Source organism: Rhinocladiella mackenziei, assembly GCF_000835555.1.
Source record: "Rhinocladiella mackenziei CBS 650.93 unplaced genomic scaffold supercont1.4, whole genome shotgun sequence".
Classification (NCBI taxonomy): domain Eukaryota; kingdom Fungi; phylum Ascomycota; class Eurotiomycetes; order Chaetothyriales; family Herpotrichiellaceae; genus Rhinocladiella; species Rhinocladiella mackenziei.
In genome coordinates, this window is record NW_013550601.1 from 3228139 (window position 1) to 3253447 (window position 25309).

At 50.5% G+C, this 25309-nt stretch overlaps 9 protein-coding genes across 9 annotated transcripts; 5 read left to right on the forward strand and 4 right to left on the reverse strand.

Annotated features, from left to right (window-relative positions):
* Positions 1 to 82: 82 nt before the first annotated feature.
* On the forward strand, positions 83 to 911 carry Z518_06279 (ribosomal protein L16; the record flags this gene model as incomplete). The annotated part of the gene is made up of 2 exons (XM_013417089.1): positions 83 to 110; positions 163 to 911. 2 exons carry the CDS (start codon positions 83 to 85, stop codon positions 909 to 911), a joined length of 777 nt encoding a protein of 258 aa, XP_013272543.1.
* A 920-nt stretch (positions 912 to 1831) lies between these two features.
* Z518_06280 (uncharacterized protein) lies at positions 1832 to 2953 on the reverse strand (the record flags this gene model as incomplete). Its single annotated transcript, XM_013417090.1, has 1 exon — positions 1832 to 2953. The coding sequence occupies one exon, from the start codon at positions 2951 to 2953 to the stop codon at positions 1832 to 1834; it is 1122 nt and encodes a 373-aa protein (XP_013272544.1).
* A 766-nt stretch (positions 2954 to 3719) lies between these two features.
* Positions 3720 to 5591, forward strand: Z518_06281 (uncharacterized protein; the record flags this gene model as incomplete). The annotated part of the gene is made up of 1 exon (XM_013417091.1): positions 3720 to 5591. One exon carries the CDS (start codon positions 3720 to 3722, stop codon positions 5589 to 5591), a length of 1872 nt encoding a protein of 623 aa, XP_013272545.1.
* A 2080-nt stretch (positions 5592 to 7671) lies between these two features.
* On the reverse strand, positions 7672 to 9142 carry Z518_06282 (uncharacterized protein; the record flags this gene model as incomplete). The annotated part of the gene is made up of 4 exons (XM_013417092.1): positions 7672 to 7846; positions 7949 to 8457; positions 8570 to 8955; positions 9121 to 9142. The coding sequence occupies 4 exons, from the start codon at positions 9140 to 9142 to the stop codon at positions 7672 to 7674; spliced, it is 1092 nt and encodes a 363-aa protein (XP_013272546.1).
* Positions 9143 to 10440: 1298 nt separating this feature from the next.
* Z518_06283 (5'/3'-nucleotidase SurE) lies at positions 10441 to 11536 on the reverse strand (the record flags this gene model as incomplete). Its single annotated transcript, XM_013417093.1, has 2 exons — positions 10441 to 11357; positions 11437 to 11536. The coding sequence occupies 2 exons, from the start codon at positions 11534 to 11536 to the stop codon at positions 10441 to 10443; spliced, it is 1017 nt and encodes a 338-aa protein (XP_013272547.1).
* Positions 11537 to 12306: 770 nt separating this feature from the next.
* Positions 12307 to 13081, forward strand: Z518_06284 (uncharacterized protein; the record flags this gene model as incomplete). The annotated part of the gene is made up of 3 exons (XM_013417094.1): positions 12307 to 12407; positions 12460 to 12529; positions 12581 to 13081. 3 exons carry the CDS (start codon positions 12307 to 12309, stop codon positions 13079 to 13081), a joined length of 672 nt encoding a protein of 223 aa, XP_013272548.1.
* Positions 13082 to 14659: 1578 nt separating this feature from the next.
* Z518_06285 (uncharacterized protein) lies at positions 14660 to 16512 on the reverse strand (the record flags this gene model as incomplete). The annotated part of the gene is made up of 2 exons (XM_013417095.1): positions 14660 to 16239; positions 16296 to 16512. The coding sequence occupies 2 exons, from the start codon at positions 16510 to 16512 to the stop codon at positions 14660 to 14662; spliced, it is 1797 nt and encodes a 598-aa protein (XP_013272549.1).
* Positions 16513 to 18554: 2042 nt separating this feature from the next.
* Positions 18555 to 20018, forward strand: Z518_06286 (uncharacterized protein; the record flags this gene model as incomplete). Its single annotated transcript, XM_013417096.1, has 1 exon — positions 18555 to 20018. The coding sequence occupies one exon, from the start codon at positions 18555 to 18557 to the stop codon at positions 20016 to 20018; it is 1464 nt and encodes a 487-aa protein (XP_013272550.1).
* A 3180-nt stretch (positions 20019 to 23198) lies between these two features.
* Positions 23199 to 25283, forward strand: Z518_06287 (uncharacterized protein; the record flags this gene model as incomplete). The annotated part of the gene is made up of 5 exons (XM_013417097.1): positions 23199 to 23304; positions 23515 to 23578; positions 23665 to 23683; positions 23732 to 24665; positions 24802 to 25283. 5 exons carry the CDS (start codon positions 23199 to 23201, stop codon positions 25281 to 25283), a joined length of 1605 nt encoding a protein of 534 aa, XP_013272551.1.
* Positions 25284 to 25309: the final 26 nt, after the last annotated feature.

Below are 25309 nucleotides of genomic sequence, written 5' to 3' on the forward strand. Positions count from 1 at the left end.
CGACTCTTGCCGACTTGGATCGAAGTCACTGTTTTTCCTTTACAGAAGCAGGTTGCCTGTGCCGTGCGGTCAAATCGCAGTAATGGCTGGGGTATCGATCAGGCCCTCATGTGCGACCACCTACTCCATTGAACCTATATCGTAAATACTAACGAGGAAAAGTGGCCTGCTTGCGATTCCTTCGATCAGGAACAATCACATCGAAGCATTCTCTGCTACGTCCTATCAGATCGAACCTCATGCAAAGCTCCTCTTCAAATCCTCCCGTGATTCAAGCTTCATCACGATGCAACCGCTCATTTTCCACGGTGCCAGCTCGTCAAGATTGGTTGACGCCCAAGAGACCAGAAAAGAGGAAGTCCATGGTAGGACGACCCCGAATGCCCACGGGGGGATCAGTGCGCGGCACGACTGTTGTTTGGGGAGATTATGGTTTGCGGATGAAAGACCACGATCGAAGAGTATCGGCAAAACAGCTCAGAGTCGCCGAAGAAACAATTCATAGACGACTTCGAGGAGAGAATTACAAACTATACAAAAGAGTCAGCGCCAATATTGGTGTTTACACCAAAGGCAGTGACGTGCGTATGGGCAAAGGAAAGGGTAAATTCGATTATTGGGCAGCCCGAATCCCTGTTAGCAGAATCGTGTTCGAGCTCAAAGGTGATCTTCATGAACAGGTGTTCAGGGAAGCATTCAGGCTGGCTGGCAACAAGTTGCCGGGCCTATGGGAGTTTGTAAAGAAGGGGGACCCGCCTGTTGTTGGTATCACAAAATTGGGCAATGGGGTGACATTGGAAACGCTGAAGCTGGCTAGAAGAGAGGTGGAACCGAAGGACAAAGAGCCACAGCCGATTGTACCTCCTATGACAGGATCACTCCCTCGGACTGGTGCCACCAAATTGGACTAGTCACCGAACGTCGTCCGCGTTTCGCCATGATTCATCGATGTCGATATACCTCGTACGCCCTCCAGAATGCAGGGACTTATGCGCCGACTTCAGAACTCGAGTCATATCCTTGCTATGTCCATGTGTCTTTTGGGCCCGACGATTGATCGGGAGAACCACCATATTCACCTTCCTGACCTGCGGCCCTGATCCGAAGAGTTGTCTTGCCGTTCGTAACCATATTCTCACATATTCCGACCGTATCTTATATTCTCCGCGGTCTGAAGCCGTCCTTCCTGCGAAATTGAGACGGTCCCAAACGTGTTTGGACCGGCTGGAAAAGACCAGATACAAATGACAATGGAGTGGTGGAACGGCATACGTCCCAATCGGCCTCTCTCTGCTTCGAATCCGGCACAATTTTAGTCTTGATAGACTCATACCTGCACATATGTATCAACAGCTACTACTAGGGAACACAGTGAGTGGTTTCGCCTCCGGGAGCACTGTGTCCATGGCTTTACCCCACGATTTCGAGCCTTCCATATTGAATTTTGAGGACTTTATCTATGCTTGGAGTGATCGCGCGGAATGGGTCAATTTATACAAGAGCCACATAGTCGTCAAACCTTTGCGAGGACTATGTGGGATGGTGAAAGGGACCTGTGGGTGCCACCATGGTTCACATTTTGACATCAGAGTGAGAGCAGACCTTGAAACGAACGCTGCCAAGGACACTACATTAGTTGAGCGTGATGCTGCATTGCGGCTAGGGAATATTTTTGTACGTATTCAACTATCTGATTGACTATTGCAAACATTGAGGCTTGCTTCACTCTCAAAGACAAACTTGCGTGGTCCTTTTGCCATGGCACGGCGGTCAGCAACACTCGCTCCCAACATCGACACACCTCTGCGGAAACGGGATAGCCTCCCATGAGCTATTTCTCAGCGAGTGGTCTCTGCGTAATTCCGTGATGGAAAGTGTCGGGCTGAACCTGACTGATGATTTCGCCAGCATTCTGCTTGGGCGAATTGAGCCTTCGATTCGCATATCGTCTGAATCCTGGGATCTTAGTCATGCATGACAACACCTGTTTCTGAAGAGGTAGCGATCCCGTTCGTTCTTCATACAGCATACAAGCGATGGCTATCATGATGAAGATCCAATACACGTTGTATGAGATGACCGACCCATACGTCGCGGTGTTTTGCCAACCTAACAGAGCATTGAACACATCCCATCCGTTATCGATTTCCGGGTTGCAACAGTTGACATGCCACACCGTTTGGCGAATGTTATAGGATCCCGGTCCGTCTCCCTCTTCGGCGACATCCCCGCCGACCTTCTGCGCGAAACCGTAGAATTGCAAGCTCCATATAGCTTTGGAGAACATGCCTGCGGCAATAAGGTACAGGACACATGTTGAAGCAATCAGGAAAATTTGAATGGTCATGGCATTGCCTCCACGATAGATGAGGTAGCCCACCAGGAGACCAGCTAGCAGACCCGTGAATACGGGCAATGGGAATGCTGTCGCCGGTAAGCCGAGAGAAACACCACCCACAAACACAACTGCCTCGAGGCCTTCCCGGAGAGTGGTGATGAGCGGCAGGATGAACAGGGCATATCTTCGGGCCCAGTCGCCCACCCACATGGATGAATGGGACTTGCTTTTCTCCACCAGGGCCTGAGCGATCTTGACTCTCCATTTCTCTCTGGTCTTGTTGATCCGCAACAGTGCAAGACCCATGATTGTGATGATGAGGCTGGCGATGAGATAGAAGATTCCTTCCCAGAGGTCTTCAGCTTCAGACCAGTAATCATGGCCCAGGCCGTAAAAGACGCCAATGAAAGCGCCTCCGATGATCATTGCGATGACAATCCCAACTATGGACCCGACCCAAACTTGTCGTCTGAGTCGCTTGTAAATTTCCGGATCTTGTGATGGTTGACCAAGGCATTGTTTCAGAAAGGAGAGAAGGACAGAGACAATGATGACTGCCTCTAAGCATTCTCGAAAGACAATGAAGAAGACTTGAACCCCAAATACATTCGTCATGGTGGACAAATACGCGAGTTGCTATCCAGGTATTGAGACCAGTGAAAGAGATTCACAGACGAGTAAACTCGAGGGGTAGATCATGAAGACCCTACCTGACAGAACAATCCTTCAAGGATCCTGGGTCTGTTCCCCATCAGATCAAGGGCAGTGGCCGAGGCCGGAGTACTCGACGAGACAGGGCGTTTCCGTGGTGTAAGGGAATCACATCTGATAAAATTATTGATAAGATTATCGGCAGCATCGGATTCGAGATTATCACGCGTAGTTGCATCATCAGAGGCTATGATAGGCGGGCAGTCTCCTGAGCTCGAAATCAGATAACTTTATCCAGAGCTCCGGACGCCGATGTACCAGTCTCTTCGCTCCTATTTTCCTCTTCTGTTGTGACACTTGCACGGTGTGAATCCTAGTTTCAGGGTTACTTTGGTGTTTGATTGGTATTTCGGCTATGCGGAGCACGCTTGTGGGCGGGAAAGGCCAAAAAAAAAAAAAAAAAATTGGATGCTCGTGTTGAGGAACCCACTCTCAACGAACAAGAGTGGGAGCAACGACCATGGACCAGGAAAAAGAGGAGGACAGAGGGACAGGAATTGTCCGTTGTCGCTCGTGCAGACCTAGGCCGAGTCGGTCCTCCTCGACTTCGCATATAGGAGACGCTGAAACCCCATACGTGTCTTGCTGTTCGAGCGACTGAAGTGAGACGGGAGACTCGGCAAGCTGGGCTAAGCTTTGATTAAGCACCTACAAGTCTGGAGCTCGAATCATGGCAAAGCTTGTAAGCGGCGCCATTTTTTTACTGGGCCTGCTGTTGTCCGCAGGCTGGTGCGCGGCCAAAACCGTCACCTACGATTTCAATGTGACCTGGGTTACAGCAAATCCAGATGGGTTAATGGAGAGAAAGGTCGTTGGCATCAACGGCCAATGGCCTCTACCAGTGATTGAGGTCGACAAGGGCGATCAGCTGGTCGTCAACATGTACAACGGCCTCGGGGATAAAAATGCCACCATCCATTTCCATGGCATGTACCAGAATACCACCAATTCCATGGATGGCCCTTCGATGGTCACGCAATGTCCAATCCCTCCAGGCTATAGTTTTACCTACAACTTCACGGTCAATCAGAATGGGACCTATTGGTACCATTGTCACACCGATTTCTGTTATCCGGATGGATATCGGCAAGCGTTGATCATCCACGACAGCGACGCATACTTCAACGATATGTATGAGGAAGAGCTGGTCGTCACGATGAGTGACTGGTATCATGACCTGGTCGAGGATATTGCTCCCAGTTTCTTGTCCTTGTACAATCCTACCGGTGCCGAACCAGTGCCCAACTCTTTCCTCTTTAATGACACCTTGAATTCGAGCATCCCTGTTAGACCCAATACAACATATCTCATCCGATTGATCAATATCGGTGCATTTGTTGCTCAGTACTTCTACATCGAGGGCCACACGTTCAGGATTGTCGAAATTGACGGTGTCTACACGGAACCTACCGAGGCCGACGTCCTCTACATTTCGGTCGCTCAACGATATTCGATCCTCGTCACAACCAAAGGCTCGACCGATCAGAACTATCCGATTGTGACTGTCGCGGACTCAGATCTCTTGGATACCATCTTGCCCGATCTGCAACTCAACAACACCAACTGGTTGGAATACAACCCCGATGCTCCTCATCCCCACGCTGTCATGAAGGTTGACGCCTCCTCCGATCTTGTTCCATATGACGATTTCACTCTCATCCCTCATGATCGAATGGACCTACTACCTGACCCAAACTTTGAGATCGATGTTACGGTCCAAATGAACAACTTGATCAACGGCTTTGGCTACGCGTTTCTGAGCGACATCTCCTACACTCAACCTAAGGTGCCAACCCTCTACACCGTCATGTCTTCAGGTGACTTGGCCACCAACGCCGAGATTTACGGCGAGTTCACTCATTCAGTGGTTCTCCACCACAACGATGTGGTACAGTTAGTTCTCAACAACGCCGACGGTGGTTCGCACCCGTTCCACTTGCATGGTCACAACTTCCAAGTCATCAACCGCTCCCCCCCTTACGGGCCACATTTCTATGACTATGCAGATGGCGATCCGGTTCCTTGGGACTCCGCAAATCATTCGGCCTTCCCCGCCATTCCAGCCCGAAGAGATACATTTGTTCTGCCTCCTCAGGGCAATTTCGTCATCCGCTTCGTCGCCGACAACCCTGGTGTGTGGTTCTTCCACTGCCACATTGACTGGCACTTGTCGCAGGGGCTTGGTATGCTTCTAATCGAAGCTCCACTCCAGATCCAACGCACCACCACCATTCCGCAACAGCACTACGACATTTGTCGTGCGGCGGGGGTACCGTTCGAGGGCAATGCGGCTGCCAACACAGAGGATCTCCTTAATTTGGATGCGCAGAACAAACAGCCCAAATTTCTCCCTGGCGGCTTCACTGCGCGGGGAATCGTGGCGCTTGTCTTTTCCATTATCAGTGCTCTGCTGGGAATGGCATTCATTGTCGTGTATGGGCTTTCCGATCCTATCGTCCTGCAGAAGGATGGGCCAGACAACGTCGAGAGTGCACCAGCTGGCAATGGCGAGGTACTAAGAGTCGAGTCGAATCACGACTAGTGGGGATCTGCACCTGTAGAGACACGTTTAGCAGCATTATAGTAATGTGTCTTTCATGCTATTTTTTTTGGCAGGTTGTTACGTTTGCTTCACCGTACAATCCATTTGGGTTTAGATCGCGAACATGTGACGTCGCATTCTCCCGTGTTCCATCGTCAATCGTGCAACTGTCCCCAGCTCGTTCTCACCCTCCCTCGCTTGCCCCAAGATCCTTACCGTGATCTTAAACATGGTAGAATATGACATAGCTGTCACTCCGTGCCCTTGGCTCCAAATTGAGCTCGATTGCAGATCATCTATTCAGTTCTCTTCGAGGCTTGGGATGCAGCTAGGTATCCGTGGCCGATCATCAGCGAATCAAACCATCTTGGACCAGAACGAAACACGCGTCTGAAATAAAATGAGGATTCTGCACTCGAAGCGAGGCGAAGATTAATGTGGCAGCTAATTGACATTTAATATACCGTGTCCAGTGTTCGGTTTCTGCCTAACTTCCAGGTTCCTCAGTGTTCTTCGTTGGTGCAGCTTAGCCTCGTCATCGTCAGAAACACCCTGCGCCGCTACAATTCTGGCGCAATACGAACTTCTTATACCAAGCACGCGATTCAGCTACGTGACGATTGCAGGCGGCCTGTCGGCGATTTTCCAAGGCAACAGTCCAAACGGTATATTGCAATCGGATTTTGAACTGGCAATACTCACCACACCGTACCCGAAGATCGTCACGCACTACTTGATGTGCAGCGAAGAGTGCTTCCTGGCCACACCTGTCTGGGCAGATGCGATACGCCGAGGCAACGGCCTCGAGAGACCGATGGTACTGCCACTATGGATTGCGCTGGCGAAACTGCGGGCCTGCCCGGAGGCGTTAAGAATCTCTGATAATCATCTGGGCAGGCCATTCACCCCACTACTATTCCCCTCTGCTCTCCGAAGCCTATGACCTCCGCAAAGCCATTGTCGCGCACTCTAACACCGTAACACGGTGCCTATCCACGCCCAGCATACATGCCCTCTCCCCGGCGGCATACCAAGGCCTGTTACATCCCATCTACACTCGACTTCGTCGCCACCAGTGCTGCACCTTTCGGAGCTCTATGTTTGACTTTTGCAGGCTCAATGGTCTGCGGAGTCACCAGTAACCCAGATGATCGAGAAGTCTTGGTGCACAAGCTGAATCAAGTCTTCCGTGGCCTCAGTATGATCAGGTTCAATCATGCATGGATGAGGCGAGTTTTTTGAAGCCGTCACGGCCGCACCTGTGTCTGGAACGGAGAGCCTTTGGTCTGAGTGAGCAGATGCTGGGTGAGCTTTATCTAGGCTAGGGTGGTTCAAACAGGGGGATGAGTCAGCATGACAAGGCAGTTGCAGCAGCATCTAAGTAGTAGAGCGGAGCGGAGCGGAGTGGAAGCGAGAGTAGCAGAATCAGCCAGCGGAGTACCAACATCACATCACTACCAAAGCGAAATCTTCAGATATGCGTTACAGTTTAGCTTCTCACACAAATGCCGCCCGTAAGTAAGAATCCGTATCATAGTGACAGTGCTTGTGCTTGTGCTTTTTCTTCAATTCTGGCAGTGGTGGTATCCAATGACCATCCCTTTCCCAAAGTTGTTGATCGCATCACACCTCGCAGTCGGCACTCGTCGACGAAGATCAGCTGAGATTTTCCCCCTTCCCCCCCTCTCCCTTTTTTTTTTTTCCCCAACACTTCACTCACATCATAACTGATCGTGATCTTGACAACATGTCCTGATGCCGGGATGAAGTATCTCCTCCCAACGTATTCATTTGTCTTCAAGATATCTCTCCTTCCCTTCCATTCCTCTTCTGTCCGTCCCTTTTTGCGCGAAACCTGCGTTGATTCAATCCGATCCGATCGTACCATTTCGTATTCACAATTTTACACTGCGTATCGCCGCCACCACCATCTTCACTCCATCAACATTTGATTGGATTCCAATCTTAATATCATACCCAACAATGCTGCCTTCCTTTTCCCAGTCTCCAATTTTAACTTTCAATTCCCCTTTTGCAAAAACAATGAAAGAAGTGAACATGTTTTGCTTGATTCTGATTTTTAGTCCGACTGTTTCTCCCACTCGCGACACAGCCCAAAGAACGTCCTACAAAACTTGCCGAACTCTGCTTTCGGATGGAAAGAGCGCCACGACCCTTGTGCGTGATGCCAGACGCGCGCTGACGGGTGCGTTACGGGTTTCGAGCCCATGTTGCCGTAGTAGCCTCTTCCGGGACTAGCGTGGTTATATGTCAAAACAGCACAATGGAGGAGGGACGAAAGGAAAAGACTGTGAGGGAGCTTGACGGGAGGAAAGAGAGAATGAAGAGGACTGTACCTTAATCCCGTAATCGGCAGAATCAACACGTCTTCCACCACTTTACTTTTCCCTCCATCATGGAGACCCGTCAACGCATTCCAGCGGAGCCCAACTTGTTCCTCGAGCCACGTTTTGGTCGCGACAGTAACAGCGACGGGACCCGTGAGGGCCAGCGGGCCAATATGTCGCAGTTCCTCGATGGCAGAAGAGGACGCAATGTCTCCACCATTGCGGGAAGAGATGTCCTGCAGGCGCCGGGTGAGGATGTCCATGAAGCGTAATAGGACGGGGTGGCCAGGCGCAGCGGCTAGGGTCCACTGTGTCAATTGGATTGGATACGAATAGCCCATGCGCCAATAAGAGTTGGAATCAGGGTCGCAATCGGCTTCGATGCCGAGGATCAAGTTGACAGAGTCAGAAGGGCAGTCATAGATGGTTTCGGTCATGGGGTCGGTCCAGGGGAAGAGATCGGAGGAGGAGACCCAGGTCGATGGTTGTCGGAGTGGTTGGGTGTCAACGTCGGTGTACTTTCAAAAGTAAACGAAAAATAAATCAGTTCGGCGTATGAGATACGTGTGAAGACGGGTAAGGCGGTTTAGAGGCTGCGATTTGTCGAGGGACAGGAAAGATCTGACTTACAACACCGCCAAACCACTTGAGAACCAAAATACGAAAGACATCCGGCCGTTCAACGCTAGCCGGTAAGGATTTGAAACTGTCGACAAAATCGGGTTCAAACTCGGCGAGCATGCGGATGATCCCCTCGTCCTCCCAGAAGAAATAGGCCATGTCGTCGGAAATGACGTGGTACAACCATTTCTCCACGCTGTCACGGAGGAGATCCGACCACGTGTCGATGCGTCGGTTCTTCCATGTTTGATGAAGAAGTAAAGGGATGGAAGAATGGGATATCGTTCGGTGTTTATTGGCATTTGTTGCGGCTTGAGAGGCCAGGAGAGCCGCGTCGATTATGGTCTCCGGTTGGACAACGGAGGATGATAGCCAGGTTGGTGGAATGTACCAGGCTAGTGACGGCATAAATAGGTTAGTTTTGTAAATGAACCGAAAATGTTCAAGGGGATAGCCAGCCCAGAATTTATCCTGCGGATAGTGCCATTTTTCGGACCAACAAGCAAAAAGCCGACAAGAACGAATTATGACGGGAGCAGTAGAATAGACACTTATCTTACCTCCACCAGTTCCATTGGACATGTGCACGTGTCGCCAAAGTAAGGGGTATTTTCGCTCCAACTCCGCCGGCGGAATAGGGTGGGATACCTGTCTTTTGGAAGCTGGTACAAGACACCAAAGACTAAAAAGTGATAGGATCAAAGAGATCAAGATTCGCCGTTGAGACTGTCGAGAAGACAGGCAAGCCAGTCTCATATTTAGAGGCACCGGGTGTGCTCGAGTAGCTAGTTATATGAGAGAACAGCCACGAGCAAACAGCAGGACGCGACTCGAGAATGTCGAAGGTGGCAACGGCGTCGGCGAGAAGGAGTGAAAGCGCACTACAGGACTGGCAGCATGTAGCACGCATGCACAAAAACACACACAGGGTAGCACGGAATAGCTGGTAAGGTTGTGAGTGAAAGTCGGGTTCGCGCCCTAGTTACTCAGTAGAAAGCATATGCGCCGTCATACTTGCTGGCGGCAAGTCTCCACGCAAGCCGGCGGTAAAGGAGGACAGGCTGCCAATCCGGCCAGAGGGTTCAAGATCAGCCATTGTGGTGGCATGTGTTGGAAACTTGGTGTTGACGGGACGTTGATTCGGCCCTTTCCATGGGTTGGTCAACGTGTGTGCAAAGAACTGCATTGATTGGGAGTATGGCATTCCGCCAGTAATAGCATATCGTTCGCGCATCCTTGGCGTCAAGCCAACAGGAATCTGGCCCCTTGTCGCGAGTGCGGGATCACAGGCCGGGAGAATGGTGATACTCTTGGTGTCGCGAAATTGGTCTTCTGACTGGAAAAGCAACCGACAAAGCCACGGTTTATATAAGAATCCTTCTCCATCGTTCCAAAAGCAACGCTGCCAATGCAAATCACATGACCATATCACATGATAAGGCTTCTTACTCATCCCCGCCCGCGGTCCATATCAACATCAAAGGTCCTAGCCCTCTTTAACACTAAAATACCCATGGACGTAATCCTCTGCCAGCCCATAGATCGGAGGCTTGCTTCAATCCCCGTGTTTTGCCGGTCGACCCTCTCTACTAAAATTGGACGGGAGCATTCTAGACCATTTTACCCTCTTAGTGCGAATATGGACAATGTACTCAACACCCTGCCACACATTGAGGAGTCGCATGTTAGTAAGTCATTAGAAGAGTGATGCTGAGAAAAAGGTAGAAACCTAAGAAAGCTGTGGGATCAGGCTGAGGTTTCACCTTTGGCGCAAGCAAAAGGAACGATTTATTGGCCATCCAGCCAGTGTTCATAGATTTTCACTCGACAGATATATACATTGTTACGCGTGTAGATTGGCTTCGTCCTGTTCTGAAAGCTCACCAACCATCTCCAAAGACCAAATTCTTCACCTTTGCCGTTTTGTCGTTGATAGGCGCATCATAATCCACGGTGAAGATGGTGACACCACTCTGACATGCCTTGACAACGTTGCTTTCACCCGGAAGATTGCAGTTTCCATTGATGCACTGATTTGACCCATCGGGAACCAATCCAAAATAATTGTTGTCCGCGATTTGAATCAGCTTGTTCGTCGCGTTGAACTCCACCTGCGGCATGCCGGAACCTCCAGAGAATCTTGACTGCACAAACGGAGGATTCATGCAGCTAGCGTTCAACGGCGGGATATTCACATTGATGCCATAGCCCAGTGGGAGGATGGGCTCGCCGTCTTTGGCATTCTTGGCGACCGTGTCCACAAATCTGATACACTGCTCGGCCGCGTAGGTGGACGGGTTGGTTGTGTTGGTGATTTCTAGATAGCTCTGCGTTGGATTTGCCGCCGAAAATGCAATGCCGGGAACATTTCGCTCGACAGCTGTGTAAGTGGAGCCGATGGTTCCAGATCCCGTGTAGGCAAAAGTTCCCACATTGTTGCCGAAGTTGGGACCTGCAACAAATAGGTCTGGGACATCAAAATCGGCAAAGGTGGGAAGGACATAGTCAAGAGCAACGTTCGTACACGCCGCGGGCGTTCCATTGTAATACCAGATATGGCTGTCATGAGGGTCTTGCCCCAGAGAGGGTGCACCAGCGGGGATGAGATTGTATTGAGAAGGAGTGTCGAGAGTGGGGGAGGTGGTGAAAACGATTCGGCCGCCCTGACCGGAGTTTTCAAAGGCTGGAGCCACCATCCACACGTTGTGGCCTGCGGCCACGAGTAGTCGGTAGAATTCTCGTATATTAGATACGCCAAATCCGTCATCATTATTCATGAGTATATTGAGGCCAGAGACTACTTTCAAGAGCAAAAAAGCGGTGAAGAAAGACTGCATCATGCTGGTCAGTAATTTTCAGAGGAAATGTCAACCTACCGTGGTTGAAGCAGAACAAGATTGAAAAGTAGTCGTTTATATCCTGCTGTGAGGAGACGCCTCGACTGAAGGTATCACGAATACTGTGGGCCTCGAACATGAGCACATGGAGATAGATTCCTCCGTTATTGGAGAATATATCTAGGGAAAATCCAGGTACCGCGAGGCTTAGTCTTCGGAAAGTCCTGCATGACGCATCGAGATCAGAAAAGAGAAGTGTTGGAACTCAACCGCTTCGAGACTCGACATATTCCTAGAGGCTTGAAAGCGACGGACGGCCGTGAATGGCTCATCGCAAAGGCGCACTAGCCATAGCTCCCAGAAGGGCGTCCTTCTATTTGTCTGTCATTCTTTTGTTCACACACGTGCTGCATTAGGTAGTTTTGATCTTTTTATGCGTCGGCAATTCGGATGCTCTTTCGATCTGGAGGGATATATGAATCTCTGCGGGGATAGCATTGGTCCGATGAAGTCGCGCAGGGAGGCTTTGTCGGGCGCACAAGCAGTAAGCTAGTTGAAACGAGCATGCTTGGATCTCACCGACTCCTGTTTTTGTCCTTCAGCTGTTTGTCTAATGAAGGCAACAATGCGAGAGCCGAAGGACCACCTAAGGAGATTTTGAGGGGCGTCAAACTTTGCAAGCGAGAGACACGTGACCTTAAATCGAGGTCCATCACCTGAGGATTTCCCTTTTAGAGCACTGAACTGAAGCTCTCATGGGCAACCATGGTGCAAGACTTGGTCCTCGCGTCCGCAATATCAATTATGTCTTCCTCGTGCGCAGCTTCTAGGACAGGAGTCTCCCAGATATTAAGCCCGCTACGAAACTCCAGAAGACACGATGTACTCAGCCGAATCCCTCGATCGACAATGGCAGCCCGGAATATTTCGCAGTCCACCAAAAAGTCTCAACATGCCACTCCTTGGGAGGCCGCTAGAGCCGAAGCTAGGAAGAAGAATCAAACCACATTGTATGAATATTGAAGAGAGGTTGTATCAGTTCAGAGCTCATCTTGCCCGCAGATACTATGGAACAAGCGTTGGCTTAACGCTGGTAGCTCTCGCATATGGTTCGGTTCCGTTGTATAAAATGGTGAGCAATACCGACCCGGACAGCACATCTGAAATGCTCACACTCTCTCAGATATGCCAACAGACGGGCTGGGGCGGTACACCTGTCAAGGCTCACGATTCAGCAGGCGATCCAGCCGTACGATTAAAACCGGTCGAAGACCACCCTCGTTTGCGCATCACCTTCAACGGTTCCGTCTCCGACGTTCTCCCTTGGAAATTCACACCCCAACAACGCGAAGTCCGAGTATTACCTGGCGAGACTGCACTGGCATTCTACACAGCCACAAATAAGAGTGACGCCGACATTATTGGAGTAGCCACATATTCCGTGACACCAGCACAGGTAGCACCATATTTCAGCAAAATTCAGTGTTTCTGTTTCGAAGAACAACGGCTGAATGCGGGAGAAACGGTCGATATGCCGGTGTTCTTCTTCATTGATCCAGAATTCGTCAAAGATCCAACAATGAGGGGGATCGAGACGATAACTTTAAGCTATACCTTCTTCAAAGCGAAATATGACAAGAATGGGGTCTTGACGACAGTGCCGACGGCGATGGCAGGAATATAATCTGAACAAATATGGAGGAAAATATACATTCTGCACCAAACGTCGCCGAGTCGAGCACACCCCCCTCCCCCAAAACCCCCTCGGGGTGCTCCAGCTTTCGCTCACCTCCCTCTCAACCAGACCATCAAATCATCCACACCACGATCGGGTGGGAAAACAGGATACCACCATTTGATCACCCGACCATCCTGAATCGCAATCATCGACCGTCTAAGAACTTTCTTCCCTTCCCACTCGAAAGTGGGCAGGTTCAACCCCCTTTGAAATTCCAACTGTTCATCACTCAGCAATTCATACGGTAGATGCAATCGCTCATGCGCCTCAGCTTGATACGAGGGCGATTGCGTCGAGATTCCGTAAACATGGGAGACGCCGAGGGACCGCAGCTGAGGGAGGTTGTCTCGGAACGAGCAGGCTTGAGGGGTACAACCCCTGGCGCCGGGGATGGCGTTCCAGGAATCGGGGACAATTTCGTCAGGTGCACCTTATATCAGATCTCATTAGGAAACATGGTCTTGGAAACAATGGGACTATATCAGCGGCGATACAGCGAGTGACTTGAGACAGAAGGCGGACATACCTGTCCGCGGATAAGAAAATACAATGGTCAACCCCGTCAATTCGGCAAGATTGACCTTCGTCGACGGATCCCGCGCAACCGGAAGACGGATGTCGGATGGAATCATGAAGTCAGTCAGGTGATCATACAGTCCGTCATCCTTGGGGACGGGAAGGTCGGCAGGAAAAGCGGTATCTGTGGTGCATCATTGTTAGGATAGGACGACGCGAGCATGGGTGACAAGAAGGGCTCCCTTCATGATCTATCTCGCTGTCTACCTGCTTGCATATGTGACACTAAAAAGGGAGCGGGATGGGTAAGGTATGCACATACGGGCCATTTTCAACTCCATCAATAGGTCGTTATCACAACAAAATCCAACACACCGGGATTTTGAATCTATTCTTCTCGTGTGCAGTGATTCGTTCCTCGCTCGTATATTCTGAATGACGGTAAAGGGAGCTGCTAGATGAAGTTGAGCGTTGCTGTTCTTCGCTGCGGTCTCGAGGAGCTAGATGTAGATACCGATCTAATCTCGATTCCGATGATAGCACGAAAGCGCCATGGAATGTAGATGGAAGTTCTGATGAAGTATCCTGTCTAGTCTACGTGGAAGGAGAAGGAAGAAGAGAAACTTTGCTAGGCAAATCTTATTGGTTCCAGGAATATGCGGAAGGATTGTATCTTGTTGATTTACTAGGATCAATTCTTCGGTCTGGTCCCTGTCTCATATGCAAGGATCTAGCTCCGGATCTAGCTTTTCTCTCCATCCTGTCATCTTTTCTATTCGGGTCTTGAGCTCATCTGGTACGGTTGATCGATTAATTCATTGCAGCTCAAATATGATGATTCGACCCAGTCAGACTGAACCATCTCTGGTTCCATCTCATCGACCTCTTCTCATGCATTCATGGTGTTCGAGCATGATCATCAACGCTCGAAATGGTATGTCGTGGTTCATGCCGGGTATCCCCGCACGAGATCACACAGTGACTGGTGCTCAATCATCTTCCCGTAATTTAACCAATCTCGAGAACATCCAAGATCTTTTCGAAGTCCGGTGTTCCAAATCCACTTGCCACATCCCAACCCTCGGCCGCACTGAATCCAGGTCCATCACAGCCCACACAGCTTCCATTGACAACGTCTGTAAAAGCCTTGAAGCCTTTCTGGTAGAGCCAAGGATTCAACCAACCCATTACGGGCTTACCTTTGGCGACGAGGGCATCGTTGACGAGAGAAAAGATACTGGCGATTGTGGGCGCTGCACAACTTGTCCCGTCGACACTTCGGACACTTGAATTCAAGAAGACGATATATCTGTAGCTCTGAGCAGCGAGGTCGGGATAAGCGCGGCCCGAGCAATTGTACAGGCCCTTAAATTTGTCGCCGATTGCGTCAAGGTATCTCACCACGGCGGTATCCTGCCACTTGGGACGAGGGAAATAGTTGCTAAACCCTGCTCCGGAAGCATAACCGTTGCGAGAATCGTAGCCGACGACTTCGGGGTAATCCTTGGTTCCACCGACTGCGGTCACATAGGGACAGGAAGCCGGGAAAGCCGGGAGGAACGCGGGAGTGTTCTTGCCATCGTTGGAAACGCAGGTGTCGTTGGCGCCGACACCAAAGTCTCCTGAACTAAAGAAGAGAGAAATGCCTTGTGCGCCGAGCGCGGCAAACTGGTTGCAGACGGTCTTAGCATAGGATTTTGGGACGGTTTGTTCATCGTCACCATAAGAGGTGGAGATGGCGTTGGGAATAGACTGGGAATCTTGATCGCGTAGATAGAGGATCCAATCAAGGTAGGGCTCGTTCGTGTTGGAAGGAGTATGCAAGTCAGGCTCAAAGGGGGGCATGCCTCCGGTTGAGTACAACGTGACCGGAGTGGGGTAGACAAGGCCCAAGATGGTCTCAAGGTCGAGGTTTCCTTCGACTCCACCCACGGTGCCATTGTCGAGCGGACCATCATTGATGGATACTTGCTTCACAGAGAGGGGTGAGTTGACGGCTTCGGGGCGGAAATTCTGCAGATAGAGTTTGGCGTCAGCTCGGCTCGAGACTTGACCCAAATAGTTGGTGAAACCGATTTTGTTCTGATCGGGGACTTGGGCAGTGTAGTTGACGGTATTGTAAAGAGTTCGTAGACATTGTGTGGTCATGCCACCGAAGTTGCAGACTCTCCTCAAGGTGGTGGCGTTGACGTCAGCGGTAAGTTGGGACAGGTCGACGTCAGTGGGAACGGTAAGAACTGTTTCGCCTTGGGGGGTTGCTCGAAGGAATGCCGTGGTGGGCTGAATAGTGGTGATGTGGTCATGGAGAGGACGTGGAAGAGACCAACTGGTCGTTCGAACAAGCTTGGTGCCGTCTTGGTGCTGGTAGACGGAATATCTAGTATCGAGAAGACGTTCCACTTGGGCGACGGGGAGAGTGAGCGTGATCCAGTCTCGGGCGGAAGAGTATTCGCCGTGGGACGAATCAATGCCGTTCTCGGAAAGCCAATTCTGGATCTGGTTCAATGTCTCATCAGATGGCTTGATAAGGTCGTGGACTTCTTGTCGGGACAAGTGTTGACCATAGCGATGGTGGGACGGGTCAGATACTGGTCGGGTTAGTCTGATTGAAAGGGACGTCTGGATTGAAATGGAAGAGTGTCACCTTGATGGAGATGGTATTCAAGAACGTCGAAGTTACCTGGGTTGAGACCGATATGAAGCTTCAAGAGGTGGAAAGGATGAGGGTTGCCAACGTTGGACCATTTTGGAGGGACATTGTTGGATTCTTTGACGGCATAGTCCCCGCGGGGGCGGAGGGGCGAAGCAAAGACGGACTGCAGGCTGAGCGAAGCAGCGAGGAAAATTGAAAAGACAAACATAACGAGTGGTGCAAGAGGAACAAAACGAAGGAAGTAATGAGAGGAGGAGGAGACGGTGGAGGTAGAGGGTAGAGGAAAGGCTATGACGGAAGAATATAGAGGGTACAACCTTGCATTCTGATTGGCTGCCCACACAAATCGTCATAACGGAGTCAGATCGGCAGGGACAGCAAGTTTCCCGAGGCCGCCAAGCCTTCTTAGAAGGTAATTGATTTCCATCTCGATCGTCAACTTTGGCTTTTTGACTGGATACTGTTGTAGAAAATATCCACTCTTTTAGAATTTCGGAACGGGCAAATGGGACTATAGATCGGCCAACCTCTGTCGTGTATATCGTACAGATGACGGGATAACAAGGTAGCACTGGCCAATTGGTGTCTGAGGATTCCCGCCTTCATCTCCGACAGTTGAAACAAAACAGGGACTGATTGGAATGTCCTGTACGGGGTATTCGTCGATCATTTGTCTCCTGCTTCATTTCACCAAAGGAGCATGACATAAGGAATGTCTCCAAGCAACTGGCGAGGACTGCGATATTCAGGGTCTGACAGGTGGATCCCCATGTTCCTGGCTTGTCAGGCGGGTGTGATACTTGAGTAACCCAAGGTGGAGGAATTTCAATTTGTTTGCCTCTTCGTCTGTTTTGAGATGAACAGCTTCTCCGTTTCTTGTTATTCTCTTTTCGTTGATCATCATCTTTACTTCTCCGTCTCCGTTCCCTCTTGGAGGGCAGGCCTCGCCATGTAGGTCATTCACTATCGCTGTCTAAGCATATCGTTACTACATCTAGTGGATTTCAACCCTCGCCACCATGATGGAACGTTACGGTCACTGCTAACGAACACCAACTGCCCAATAACCACCGCCATGATGGGTTGACCTTCCCTTTTCCACAGGGCGCGCCTCCTGCGATTTGAATACCACGAATCCACACCGGGCATCAAGAAACGCATATCCACGGAAAAACATAAAGGAGTCACATAAAGTTCAAAAAGACATGAGCGCCAGCATCAAACCAACTTAGTATTACCCGGCCAGGGCACCGTATCCAGCTAGAGTCATTCGGAAACTTCACCGCCTAGAACCAAATATGGAATCAAAGACACCAGTAATCTAAGGATGGACAGAAGTCGACAAGCAAATCCACCCAAGGGTGCCAGCCGAGCCCTAAGCGTTTGAAACGTTGCAGGAGCACGTCAATGTCTGGACGGTCTTGGGGAAAAAAAAAAAAAAAAAAGTCAAAATGTTTGAAGACGCCATGACAGAGTCACCTCGGCGTACTCCTCAGCTCCCATATCAAATTCCTTGAAGAGCATTGGGGCCCCGGGAAGGCTAGTGAACCAAACCAAAGCCGTTCTTTCTCGCTGATAGTGAATACAGAGGCAACTACATCTGCCGCCACGGAGGGAAATGGTTGTCAAGATGACGATAGCATCACATTCAAACTCGACCGCGCACAGAACAAAACTGCTCGAAGACAGGGACAAAAGGAGAATTGAAGGAGACGAGCCGCAGAAGCCGAAGCGAACAAACAACGAATTGGCTCAGACTGTTGCCAAGGCAAAGGAGAGGGAATCCCCGGAGTCGAATGTGTGCCTACGAGGACAGCATGCTTGAGGACGATGGGCAGATGTCGCTGTCAAAGGATTGGAGAGATATATTGCGCAGGACTGGAGTACAAATATGCACGCCAGTCAAACGTGAGAAGCAATTCGTTATCATTGCTAAAGGGTGTTAGCTATTTGAGTACAATACGACAAGTTTTGGGCTTCTGGTTGTCAGGCATTAGATTGAATTTCAATCATCAAGACAAATTTAAGTTTCTTCACATGTCAGCCCCCCATGTCCGGAGCCCCTGGCTTCAGCCAAGAAGTGGCCATGTTCGATTATCGACAACTGCAAACTTGACAGATACTTCGTTCCTTCGACACCGCCACCACGCATCACCGTGGTCGATTCATCACGGTAGAGGAGTGCAAACAGTGCCACTGTTTCAACCTTGCCAGGCCAATTGATGGATGAACAGGGTCGGCGTTTGATGAATGGACGCGACAAGACGCGTTGACATCACCGCTTTCAGGCCACTTCTACGGGCGTATACCTTGGGTTATCTAACCACCACCGGCCCTAGGCTATTTGGATTCCTCAGAAGTCGTCGACGACAAGATGTCACGGTCCAAGAAAAGTTGAATTTGCTCTACACCATCCTCAAAACCTCGACCCAGCTCAATCGATTTCCCACCGCAGCTGCAGTGGCTGTTGGAGGATCCACTGCCTTACCCCGTCTTGTTCGCACCATTCTTCAATGGATCTTTGCCACTCTCGGCAGACCGATTCGACTCAGGAGCCTCCTCGTTGCGCACATACACTTTATCTGTTCCCTCTTATCGGCGTGGCTGGCATTTGACCTCCTCAATCGTGATGAAGATTGGGTGCGAAAAAGGGCGAAATCCAGGAGTGCTGCTTCCGTCAATATAAGCGACTTCAAGTCACCGAACCCAGATCATTTATCTTTACCATCTTATCACCCCCATTATGCCGGCAAAACCATTGACTTCACCCTATTTGCTTTTTGCCGAGCACTGGATGTTGCAATCATCACCACGTGGACACGAACTCGATCCATGTCGAAGCATCCCGGACGTCGAAGTCCAAGATTGGCCAATTTCATAGGCAAGATGGCTGATCCGTCCATATTTGCCACGTCTGCGGCTATCATTATGTGGTCGTGGTTTTATTCTCCCCACCGACTACCTCGGGCATACAACCACTGGATTTCCAAGGCGGCTGACGTAGATTTCCGTTTGATTCAAGCTCTCCGCTTGGCTAGACAGGGTGATTTTGTGTACGGAGAGGACACCGGGCAAGCACCACTTCTCGCTGGCCTGTGCCGAGATTTCGGTTTGCCCGAAGAATACGCCGATCCGTCCAAGACCATTCCAATCCCTTGCGAGCTATACCATTGTGGCACCGGCAAGAGCTGTGAATTTCACGCTGTCTCCAGATTTTGGCGAAGCTGGAAGTTCGCCATGGAGATCTACGTACCACTTCAACTCCTAGCGCGAATCCGATCACCCAATTTGAAGTCGATCCTGCACAGTCTGATATCTGCTGCAAGATCATCTTCCTTCCTCGCGACCTTTGTCGGCGTATTCTACTACGCCGTATGTTTGGCACGAACTCGGCTGGGTCCAAAGCTCTTTTCATACAAGACCGTTACTCCGCAAATGTGGGATTCAGGACTCTGTGTTCTGGCTGGGTGCCTTGCATGTGGATGGTCCATTCTCCTGGAGAAGCCGAGCAGAAGACGAGAGATCGCCTTCTTTGTGGCTCCCAGAGCATTGGCCACTATCCTCCCCCGAGTCTATGACAAACAATACATACGTCGAGAACAGACAGTCTTTGCCACAAGTGTTGCGCTTGTTTTGACCACGCTTCAGGCAGGAAGTCCACGTAATGTCAGAGGCGTGTTTGGTAGAATACTTGAGGGTGTTGTGAGGGACTGAAAAGATTGCGGTACTTGTCTTCAACATTGCACTGAAGCAGTGAGAAAGGTCGGCTGATCACGTACCACCCGCATCTGGTCATCGACCAAGTTGCAATCCCGCTTGAGGTGTCACTGAAGAAATTGCTGATGTAGCATCCTGCTCAAGAGCAAGTGAAAGAAATCCAGCCCGAGAAGAGTAATACGGGTTGAAGCACGTGCAAGACAGATCCTATCGACCAGACTTCCTATCTTTCCAACCTTCTCTACATGTCTACCACGTTCAACCTTCATGCTAGGTGGTTGCGACGACCTCTTACGCTCGTCGCCTTAAAGCGTTTGTCGTGCATAGAAGACTCGAAGCAACGGTGCAGTTAGCGGAGTGAATGAGGTATTCCATTCTTACGATATCGCAAAATGCTACGATACTCGCATTAACACTTCTCTGCAAGCCTGCGAGTTTATGTTCGCATCACTGAATGAACATCTCCCCCTCCCCCCCAACTCCGGGGTTCTGATCAAAGAAACCGAATGCGGAAACATTGATCACTTTATTTGGTCGAGGAATTCAAGCGTGATATGTATTTTACTGAAGGAGAAGACCGGAAAACGCCGGTCGCATATGCTGCTGCTTGATTTTCAGTCTGCCTACGAATCAAGTGTGCAAAGGACCCTCTGAAGAGGCACAGAGGCCAACTGGAGCCCGATTGCCGCTACACATAGTTCAAAGGACGAAAATGATCCCCTACCATACCAAATACATCACTAACAGCTGGATGCAAACTACATATACCGGATGTCAGTCCTTCGCCAACGTCTTGACGAACCTGGGGATACAGTGGGACATACATCGCAGAGCAGCAATCGTCCAATGAAGGAGAACGTGATTTGGGTTTGGAACCAACCAACGGTGCTACGGCCATAGGAAAATAATAGGCTCTCTTACCGGTCAAACGTCGAAAACTAGACATTCCTGGACCTTCTTTGGACTTGGCGTCTGAGCCACTCGACTCTTTGAAGGGTTTGCTGAACGCAGCCAGTGATACCAACTAGGCACGGCTCAATGAGATTGAGAAGCTCAAAGTGGGAAAGGAACGCCTCCAAAAGGATCTCAGGCCTGTCACTAACGATCCAAAGAAGATAGAGGCAGAACAGTCCGTGAGAGTTTGCTGGCCACACACTCGCCTCGGAATATGCGGGACTGCAGAAGCTCGCTTGACCAGGGAGAATGAAAATTTCGAGAAGAATGAGCGTCCGTTAACGAAGAAAAGATCAGAACGAAGATAAAAACGATCGAGGATGAACTTGCATTTCTGCGCCCACAACACCACCGTCGAAAATGCTGTGACAGATGTCAAGACTTTGAAGGACTTTGTTGGAATGTGGCTCTCTGCATCGGAGACGGGCAAGCTCTTACGAGAGGTCAGAGATGGACAAGAAATCCAGGAAGCTTTCTTCGCAGCTACCAAGAAAAAATGAGCACTTCTGCGTGCGACAAACGGAAATGGGCCGCGGGTTTGCGATGGAATAAGGTAAAGAGTTCATTGAGGCAGTGTGACACCAATTACCTCCACCCACATTTCCCTTATCCAGAACATCTTCCCTCCTCCTTCCGTCTTGACGTCCGCTGTACCTAGAGGCGGTGACTGAGGATAAGACATGGCGGGGGAGAGAGATGATGGCTTTGCAATCTTTTCGTTTTGTCGAGCATCTCATCGAGCCGATATAATTATGCTATCTAAGCAGTCATCGGCTGAGCTCGAGGCAGGAGGAGGAAGAACCGACTGCGTTGGCCAATCAACATACAAAACAGTTGTAAGAGTTACGATCTCCTCCTAGTTGTTGATATCTCCTCCAAACAGATCAGGTCTTGGACAGCATATGGCATTGCGTGCATGAACATCCTTGCTACGACCGCAACCGGAGATACTGTTTGACGAACGCTCATCTACTCGCCTCTGCCTCCAACACACTCCCAAGTCCATTGTGTTCATCTTGTCTGGTCTGCACAGTTACAGCCGCTCTTCGGAAGACCAGGACCGACCCTGTGATAGGACAGAGCGTCAGTATTTTCCGCGACTCGCGTACTTCCGAAGCAAAGCGCGAAGTGGCCAACTCTCTGAGAATTTGAACGACGATAGCGACACAACTCGCTCTTGCGAATGGTAAATGTGTTCACGTCAAAGAGCATTTCATACACGCCCGAGTGATTGAGCACCCACTGATCGACAATCTGATATATCAGATGTGGCCTTGATTTGCATGCCTTCAGTCCCGCCTGGCTAGGTGCCGTGGACTTCTCGAGATCCATTGGCATGAATCACATTTCATTTCCCGGAATGATCCTCTCATGCGTGATCTGTGTCACTGCTCGCCCTTTCCACATACTGATCTCCCGGAACAGACACATACAACTTCAATCTTGACGTCCCGGAGCCCCGGTGGGACCAGTTGGGGTTCGGAATGGTTTCTAAGTGGCTCCCTTCATTGCGGGCGGTGGGACCGAAAGGCCAGGAGGGATTGTCTCCGCGGGGAACCCAGAGATTCCGGGTATAATGTGTCGGGATTACCCCAGAATTCCCACTTTTCCCAGCTTTCATTCACGCTTCATTATCATTCAGTTCGTACGAGGAGACGTCGTCCTCGAATACGAGATTCTGACGTGGGACGAACAGAGTTACTTCCACAGCGTCCTAGTATATGGTCCCTCGGGCATGCACAAGCCACTGATAGCGTACCCTATACCTCACGCGGAGCTGGCGGCCGTACAGTCTGACGCAGGAGGACAAATCAAAGCATTTTCCGAGTGCGGACGCTCAGAATTCGATTTCGATTAGGCCCTACCAATACTTTTCTCGGAACACCCTTTACTACGAAGCGATACGATCCATTCTTGATCCGGTCTGTGGTCGATCGCTTCGAGGGATAGGGATAGATATATCACGATCCCCGTGGACCTTGGATCCTTCCACCTTCATTGAAGCGACCCCTACGGCACGGACGCAGCGAGGAACGTGTTTCATATCTGACTGTTCGGATCAGGAGAAGCTGGTCGCAACTACGTTAAACGCATTCACATTCATCCTCCACCTCAATCAAGGTAGCACGAGACCACGACCACAAGCAAGATCACAATCACGAACAGAAGACTTCGATCCACCATCAGCAGCGGGGGCAGAAACACAATAGAGAAAGTGACACCATGGCATTCCACTCAACACTGCTCCCTCTCCTCGGGGGCCTATTAAGCGCGTTTCTGCTGTATGCGTTCCTTTTCATCGGACGACGTGAGAAGGGCCTTCCACCTGGTACGTTTCTTTCTCAACCCCCTTCACTACACAATGTGTCTGCCTATCTACACACATCCTACTACATGCTTGCCTCCATGCTCGTCTTCCTGGATATCTTTCTAGCTCTATGCCCAAATGCAAGGCTATGTACAAAAGGGGGAGACCAACGCGATGAAACCAAGTAAAAACAAATCAAATCGAAACCAGTCACCGATGAACTTTGTCTAGGTCCGCCCACGGCACCGATCATAGGGAACGCCCATCAGATTCCCACCAAGGGTTCATATTTGAAGTGAGTACTAGATATTCCCCGTCTTTATTTTCCTCTCTACAGTGCAAGACTCGAGGATCTAACGAGAATGTTCATGAATACTATAGGTTCACGGAATGGTCCAAAGTATATCAATCCCTCTCATCCTCCTTTTCACCTCTCTGACATCTCCAGACCTACGGTGGGATCTTCTCGCTCAAACTTGGTCCCGGAACCGCCATCGTCCTCACCTCCCGCGCCCTCGTGAAACAACTCATCGACAAGAAATCCAATATTTACAGCGACCGTCCCCACAGCTACGTTTCTCACAACCTAATCACGGGCGGCGACCACGTCCTGATTGCGCACTACGGGAAAACCTGGCAAAAATATCGCAAAGCCATCCACCAACACTTTATGGAATCGATCGTGATGCACGACCATTTACCTTTGCAACACGCCGAAGCCGCCCAGCTCCTTCGCGACTTCCTTCTCCGGCCCGACCTGCACATGCTGCATCCCAAACGGTACACGAACAGTATCGCCTGTGGAACGATCTGGGGTGTGCGTACACCTACGGTCGACACGTCGCACATGCGTCGCTTGTACGAGTTGATGGAGAACTGGTCGGTCGTCATGGAGCCAGGCAATACGCCACCCGTCGATATCTTTCCCTTCCTACACTTCGTGCCCGAGCGTGTTTTCGGCAACTGGCGGAGCCGCGCTAGCGACGTCGGCCGCGCCATGAATGAGTTGTACAATGACATGTTAACAGGGCTCGAAAAAAGACGCGAGGCTGCGGGACCGAAGTTCTCATTCATGGACAGAGTGCTCGATCAGAAGGACAAGCTCGAGTTCAATCGGCATCAATTGTACTTTCTGGGCGGGACTATGATGGAAGGCGCCAGTGACACGAGCTCGAGCATCATCATTGCGGCAATGCAGGCATTTGCGAAGTGGCCGGAAGTGATGCACAAGGCACAGAGGGAAATTGATAGTGTCATGGGCGAGGAGAGGAGTCCCACCTGGGCGGACTACGCGAGTCTGCCATATGTGGCGGCCACGGTGAAGGAGGCGATGAGATGGAGGCCCGTTGTGCCGTTGGCGTTTCCGCATGCTGTGGATGAAGGTTCGTCAAATCAAGTCATTCATTTCCACACTCCCCGGCCCCGCCCCCCCTTTTTTCCTTTTCGTATCCTTGTTCTTGTTCTCTTTCCCCTGCGTGGATTGGGATTGGGATTTCGACATCCTGGCTAACAAGCAAGAAAAAGACGACTGGATCGACGGGTACAAAATTCCCAAAGGCTCCGTAATTTTCATCAACGCATGGGGCATGCATCACGATGAGCACCGGTTCCCGAACCCAGACACATTCGATCCAGACCATTACAAGGGCGTCACGGCGCTGGCGTCTGAGCTGGCACAGGCCTCTAACCCAGAGGATCGCGACCACTATGGCTACGGCTCTGGGAGACGATTGTGCCCTGGCATCCACCTTGCGGAACGGAATTTGTTCCTGGCAATCTCCAAGTTGCTGTGGGCGTTTGAATTTGCGCCGGGTAAGGATGAGAATGGAAAACCAATCATCCCAGACACGAACCCGACGACGGGTTATAGCGAAGGGTTCCTGGTTTGTGCCAAGGACTACGCTTTGGACGTCAAGGTGCGATCTGAGAAGATACGTGAGACCATTCTCAAGGAGTATGAACAAGCAGAGAAGGATGTGTTTTCGTCGTTTGACGGCTAGAGTCAGTGAATAAACACCGGGAACGG